This window comes from Ranitomeya imitator, chromosome 4 (assembly GCF_032444005.1).
Source record: "Ranitomeya imitator isolate aRanImi1 chromosome 4, aRanImi1.pri, whole genome shotgun sequence".
NCBI lineage: Eukaryota > Metazoa > Chordata > Amphibia > Anura > Dendrobatidae > Ranitomeya > Ranitomeya imitator.
Window position 1 is genome coordinate 624,679,159 of NC_091285.1, and position 7,306 is coordinate 624,686,464.

A 7,306-nucleotide genomic window follows, 5' to 3' on the forward strand; every position below is an offset into this window, starting at 1 on the left:
ATTTTGACTAGACTAAGTTTGATAAAACTTTTTTTAACCCATAAAATGAAAGTAAGGTTAAAGGGGTTGTCCGGTACAGAAGGAGAATTCTGCAGTCGATCTGTGTGACTGGAAACTTATAAATCCCCCCAGCACAGGCACTATGCACTGCGAGGATTTGCCGGTTTCTGAACTGGGACCGGCAGATACATATGCGTTATGGAGAACATGAAGGGTGTGATCAGCTCACCTATCCCCGAGTGCACAGGATCTCAATTCCAAAGGAAAGACAGTCCACAAATAGAGGTTGATCCAGCACTTCAGATAAAATGGAAAATGTTATTCCTTCGTTAAAAACATGTGTCAAAAGAGATTCCACATTGTCAATTATTCTGCTAAATTATCCACGGAAAAAGTCCCAAAGAAGATTAAGGTCTTGGTTGGTGTACATTTTTGTTGTAATTTACACCACTAATTTATGCCACTATGATGAATTTGTCAGGTGTGCATGGCCACATCCCATATTGCTCGAGCTCTGTAAACTTCTTGAAAAGTCACTTAGTCCAGTAAGTAATTATCATGCATCATTGGTAGCTCCGTGCTGACTCAGTATGACTCCCCACAAGATCTAAAGCAATAGAAACCTCAAAAAACTCAAGGCATGAGAGACTAGAAGAGATAAAACGTAGCCTTTATTCCAACCTTAAAATCGCATATGAAATAGAAAAACGAGACAGACGATGCAACGTTTTGGCCCTAGAGTGCCCTTTTCAAGCGAGAATTACAATAAAAATAACAGCCATGAGAAATGCAATAAAAATTACAGCTGTCTTATCCATACTATTCTCTGGCTCCTTGGAATCTTTGGAGTTTCAACTCCTTGAAAAGTGTCAGTGTCCGGGACTGGTCTTAAACTGGCAAAAATCACAACATTTTTGCACAACTAAGAGTTTCACAAAAGTTATGTGAGATATAATCAGTTTTAGACCAGAACACTGTTCAAAACTGCTTGATGAATCAGACTATAATCTCCCTGAATTTCTTTTCCTATACCTCGTGTATATTCAAGTCCAGAATCAGATGAGCGTGTTCAAAATCATCCATTTTTCATCTAGAAAAAAGCAGACAATTTTACATTTGTATTGTCATCTATATGCCAGTTTTTTACTTCCGTTTTATACATCCATTTTATACATCAACATTTTAAAATATAATATTAGGTCAAATACAGTTTCCTATATTAATAATTGCAAGTGGGCCGTGAAAAATGCATGACATACAGATGGTAACCCGCATGTATTCTGTTTTTTTACTCACCCATAGACTTTGTAAAGATCATGGTTAGTGTTGAGCGATACCGTCCGATATTTGAAAGTATCGGTATCGGATGGTATCGGCCGATATCCGAAAAATATCGGATATCGCCGATACCGATATCCGATACCAATACAAGTCAATGGGACACAAATATCGGAAGGTATCCTCTATGGTTCCCAGGGTCTGAAGGAGAGGAAACTCTCCTTCAGGCCCTGGGATCCATATTCATGTGTAAAATAAAGAATAAAACTAAAAAATATTGATATACTTACCCTCGGACGCGCCCTGGTTGTAACCGCTGCAACCGCCATGATTCCCTTCCTAAGAATGAGCGCGTTAAGGACCTTCGATGACGTCGCGGCTTGTGATTGGTCGCGTGAGAGACCAATCACAAGCCGCGAAGTCATCGAAGGTCCTTCACGTGCTCATTCTTAGGAGGGGAGACTGCCGGTTACAGCGGTTTCAACCAGGGCGCGTCCGAGGGTAAGTATATCAATATTTTTTATTTTTATTCTTTATTTTACACATGATTCTTCTTCCCGATACCGATTCCCGATATCGCAAAAATATCAGAACTCGGTATCGGAATTCCGATACCGCAAATATCGGCCGATACCCGATACTTGTGGTATTGGAATGCTCAACACTAATCATGGTGCATGGTGTGATTTTAATACGCTTCCATGAATGAGCTCTAATTCTGTAGTAATTGCTTTGAGGATAATAAAGCTTCTCTTTTCCATAGGTATGTGATCATGAGCTGGAGTGTCATTGTGAAGAAGGCTGGGCGCCCCCCGACTGTACTGTTAGAGGAGGATCCGGTAATAAGTTTACATGATGAGTATTTAAAGAGGACCCGTCACTTGCAGAAAAGCTTGAGTTGAATACCTTGCAAAAATCCCCTAGGTCCCCTGATTCTGCAGCTCTTTTCCGTTTTGCTCCACTTGACTTTTCCATAGGTTACAATGGCCACCACATCTTTCATGTTGATTTGAGACTGTAGTAGTCATTGAAAGTGGTATTACGTGTTATATTAGTTGTGCTGAGCTGTTTTTACATTTTTATATATTGCAATCTTCAGAAAACTGGTAATTTTGGAAAGTGAGGTTTGAATAATTTTGATTGCAACTTTGGTCATCTAAATGTATATGGGAGATGACAGGTAAAACCCTGTAAGGAAGCGCTGGTAGTATTACCACAAATGATCCACTGTGCCGCGGTGATGTCATTTTCTCTTTATTCATTTTGCACATAGCTTTGGCTTTACAGATGGATTTGGCTTTACAGATGGCATCAACATTACAGATGGCTATGGCATTACAGATGGCCGCTTCCCATCATTTTCTGTTCTGCACAAAAAGGAAAAAAAAGGCATGAACTGCACCTCCAAAAATCATAAGTTGATCTAAAGCCGCTAGGCAAAAATTTATATAACTGAATATGAGGTTTTCAGTTAACATTCTGATCAGACTGTATGAAGCCCACTGCCATGTCACGGCAAACCTCGTAGTGGGTCCTACCGCCCTAACGGAGCGGAGCCGTGCGGCGACCACCGGCATAGCGGCAATGCACCAGCAGGGCGGACGGCCTGTAGCCCACAGCACCCATGCTGCGAGACTAAGCTCCCATGACTCCAGACTCCAGACCAAATGTTCTGCATTTGTTTTCATGGTGTTGGACATCACTGTTACCGATCTTCTCAATATTGGTATCAACATTCTAGTTACCAGTTTCCATAATCAGGATGTGAGTTTCTAACAGGTTCACAGAAATCTTTGGGGGAAATTGAATAGGGCAGATTTACCGATTCTGAACAATGACAGTTGTAAGGCTAGTTTCACACTAGCGTTTCCCTGATGGCGGGCTGCGGACTTCCTCCGTGAAGCCCCGCCCTCAGCCGCACCTCCGCTGCTAGCTCCGCCTAAATCTGCATGCGGCCCCCATGCGACCTGCGTACCTATATTTAACATTAGGTACGCAGGTCGTGCGGCTGTATGCGGATGGTGCCGCATGCGTCGTTTTGACGATGCGGAAAAAATGTTACATGGCTGCGTCTCCGCTGGTCGCCGCATCGTCAAAACGACGCATGCGGCACCATCCGTATACAGCCGCACGACCTACGTACCTAATTTTAAATATAGGTACGCAGGTCGCATACGGGCTGCATGCAGATGTAGGCGGAGCTAGCAGCGGAGGTGCGGCCGAGGGCGGGGCTTCACGGAGGAAGTCCGCAGCCCACCGCACATCAGGGAAACGCTAGTGTGAAACTAGCCTAAGGCAGTGACTGGTAAAGTCCTAGAAGGTGTATGTGTTCTATCAAGATTTGTCACCTATGTCTGGTGAGAGTGTACAAGTTAGGTTACATTCGTGCATTCGTGTGAAATGTCCGCGCGCAGACAGCACACAGACCCATAGAGTTTCATTGAGCTATACACAAATGTGGGAAAACCTATATATGAAAGTGACATCCATGAGATTCGGAGTAGGTCCTTTCCTGATCTGGGTTTGCTGATCAGAATCAGACATACAAGTCTGTGGGGATCCATGAAACATGGATGCCAAACAGATGACCTGTGACAAAACAAAAATGTACCTTTTTTCGCAAATGGTAAAATCCACACCGATATGTGAATTAAGCCTTAGGTGTTTACTCTGTAAAATGCCTTAAAATGTTTGCATAACATGAAAATTTTATGACTTTTATGTTTTCAAGCCAGTTTCGGCCATCTCCGCCAAAGTGGGTGCAGCTTGGGAGGAACTGGGAAGGAACAGGACTTTTAAAATCATTAAGGCCATGTTCACACGATCCTTTTTTTCATGCGGAATTGCCGCGATTTTCCCGCTGCGGGTCCGCAGCTGTTTTCCATGCAGGGTACATTACATTGTACCCTATGGAAAACAGGAACTGCTGTGCCCACAATGCGGAAAATAAAAAAAAAAAACGCGCTGAATAGCTGCGGGAAAAAAGAAGTACCATGTCACTTCTTTTTTCGGAGCCGCAGCGGTTCTGCACCCATTGACCTCCATTGTGAGGTCAAACCCGCAGTAAAACCCGCAGATGAAAAAAATATCTGCGGGTTTTACTGCGGTTTGTGGTGCCGAACCGCTGCAGCAGGAAGTGCGGGGAAGCGGGCGGAAGTGCGTGGGCGGAGTGAGGCTGCCCCCCCGTGCTCCGATCCCACCCCCCCATGCTCCAATCCCACCGCCCCGTGCTCCGATGCCCCCCCCCCAGTGCTCCGATGCCCCCCCGTGCCCTAATCTCCCCCCCTTATACTTACCCGGCGTCCCGGTGTCCGTCCGGCCGTCTTCTCCCTGGGCGCCGCCATCTTGCAAAATGGCGGGCGCATGCGCAGTGCGCCCGCCGAATCTGCCGGCCGGCAGATTCGTTCCAAAGTGCATTTTGATCACTGAGATATAACCTATCTCAGTGATCAAAATAAAAAAAAATAGTAAATGACACCCCCCCCCTTTGTCACCCCCATAGGTAGGGACAATAAAAAAAAATTAAGAATTTTTTTTTTTTCCACTAAGGTTAGAATAGGGTTAGGGGTAGGGTTAGGGGTAGGGTTAGGGTTAAGGGTAGGGTTAGGGTTAGGGTTAGGGGTAGGGTTAGGGGTAGGGGTAGGGTTAGGGTTAGGGGTAGGGTTAGGGTTAGGGGTAGGGTTAGGGGTAAGGTTAGGGTTAGGGGTAGGGGTAGGGTTAGGGGTAGGGTTAGGGTTAGGGGTAGGGTTAGGGTTAGGGGTACGGTTAGGGGTAGGGTTAGGGTATTTTCAGCCATTTTAACTGCATAGAAAACTGCATAAAAAAAAGGATCAAAAAAAGGATCAAAAAACGCATCAAAAAAGGACAAAAAAAGGACCAAAAAAAGGACCTGCGTTTTCTGCCAAGAGCTGCAGTTTTTTAAAAAACAGTCCTGAAAAAAAAAGGATGGAAATCAGGAACGTGTGAACATACCCTAAAAGTTGTGTTGTACCCTTATGCCAGGACTATGTACAGGACACTGATCTCCCTGAGAATAAACCTCCAAAGCTTATTATGAATAATGGGAGGCATTACCAGTGTGAGACAAGTAGCTAACACAGAGCAGTAGAACTGAACTTTGTCTCCTAACAAACACATTTGCTTCAGATATCACAGCTCTGCTGTATTGCAACACTATTGCAACATTGGCTGCCAATGAGATGGAAGCTGAAACTGAGAGGAACCTGCACATCGTCAGTCACGACTGCAGAGACCAACATTTTAAAGCCCTCCCCTCCTTGGCCCAGTAAAGCACAACACACAAATTATTTTGTTGGACGGGGTTCATCCATAGCTTTTATTTAACATGTAACCATTAAACCAGTTAAAGTGCCATGTATGCATTATCACCTTGTTGAAGCAATATGCTGGTCGCGGGACTCCCAGTGAGTAAATCTGCCTTCAATTCCATCACTTCATCTCCAGAGTAACCATGAACCGCCAACAGTGCTCCAGAGAAGGCAGCTGGAAAGAGGCAGCTCAAGTTATGCATAAGGCTTATATGAATATGCGATGTACCACAACCACCACATACATGGGGGGTTAAGGAGGGGCTTGAATACAGAGTCCAGACAGGCTGTACTAGTAACAGCAGATGAAAGGGGGAGTAGGGAGAGACAAAAACATTCTGCTGCGTATTCTTAAAGGGGAATAGAGCCTGTAGTAACACAACAGGGCAGCGGCAGGTCAAAACTGTGCACTGTTTATTAAGAGCTCAGACCAGGCTGCTGCAGTCAGTGACATCTCCTCTAGATGGTATGTTGTCATCCAAATCACACACAGCAGAGAGCGGCCATCACACATCACACTGGTAACTCCCCTTTTATTAAAAATAAGCTCTGGAGGCAGATCCTCTTGCAGATCTATGTCCGGCCCATAGTCCTGAACAGCTTATTTACATATAATAAAAAAATCGTTTATTTCTCTGGAATAAAACATCAGATCGCAGGTATCAAGGTATCATTTTATTCAGCTTTCTATTACCTCCATGCCCCTCTTGGAAAAGTGTCTGGTGGATTAAAACAAATTGGCTATGGTGGGAAGGATAAGTAAAGTCTCTACAATGAGACTTGTACACATGCACTCTAACTTGAAGCTTCTGCGCTGAATTCTGGAATGTATTACAAGGCCCCACAGCCGCCATGTGCCATTTATAATACTGTTTTTTTTCTTGTTGCAGGAGGACTTAGGACCCTGGTGTGACTGCGGCCAGGATAGTTTCATTGCAGATGACTCCACACATGGTCACTGTTTGTTACTTCTGTGGTTTTGTTCCTCTTGTGGATTAAACACTTTTAATAAATTTATTTACAATAAGTTATATATAAGCTGCTTTTAATATTTGCACAACAATCAGTTGCATTCTGTGGGAGAACCTGGTAACAAGTGTTCATTTTTCATACAGTGCCCCCACAGTAAGAATGAGGTATTACACAGTTCTAATGGAATCAACAGAATATCTATATCACGTAAGAAGAAGTCAGGCCATCCACAGAGAAAGGCAATCTTTGTATGGTTCCTGTACTCTGGCCAATAATGGAGAGTAAGGGACTCCCCTTTAGAACTTGGCATCATCAAATATTTTTATAAAACAGCCAACCACTTTAAGAATAATATTTAAAACCAACACTAGTCAAAAAATGTTTACACCATGCTGCACTTTAGCACTATGGCCACCGCCCCTGCATGGTGTCCTCCCCTCCTTCCATGCAGAGATGCCGGCTTACTCACCACCCTGGCCCTCGGCGTGGTCCCAGGCATGCTCCTGCTTCCTGTGTTTTGTTCCCAATAGCTGGGAGGGATCTTATGTAAAAGACTCCCTCTCCCTTAGGGAGTCACCAAGGAACAAGTTGAGTCATTAGGTAGTGTGTTCTACCAGGAAGTGGTGAGGTTCCCTGGTCCTGATGAGGCCAGTGCCCTCAACCCGAATCCCTGGTTCCGTTGCGGCGAGTGTCCTGAACCTCGTCCTCTGATCCCAGTGCGGCCATTG

General features: G+C 44.5%; 1 protein-coding gene across 1 annotated transcript in view; it reads left to right on the forward strand.

Moving 5' to 3' along the window:
- LOC138674621 (disintegrin and metalloproteinase domain-containing protein 28-like) overlaps positions 1-6,607 on the forward strand; it is a 44,058-nt gene extending 37,451 nt beyond the window's left edge. The window contains exons 6-7 of the mRNA XM_069762437.1: positions 2,042-2,117; positions 6,497-6,607. Of these exons, the coding sequence (XP_069618538.1) occupies positions 2,042-2,117; positions 6,497-6,519 (99 nt within the window). The 3' untranslated portion in view covers positions 6,520-6,607. The remainder of the gene's footprint in view (positions 1-2,041; positions 2,118-6,496) is intronic.
- Positions 6,608-7,306: the final 699 nt, after the last annotated feature.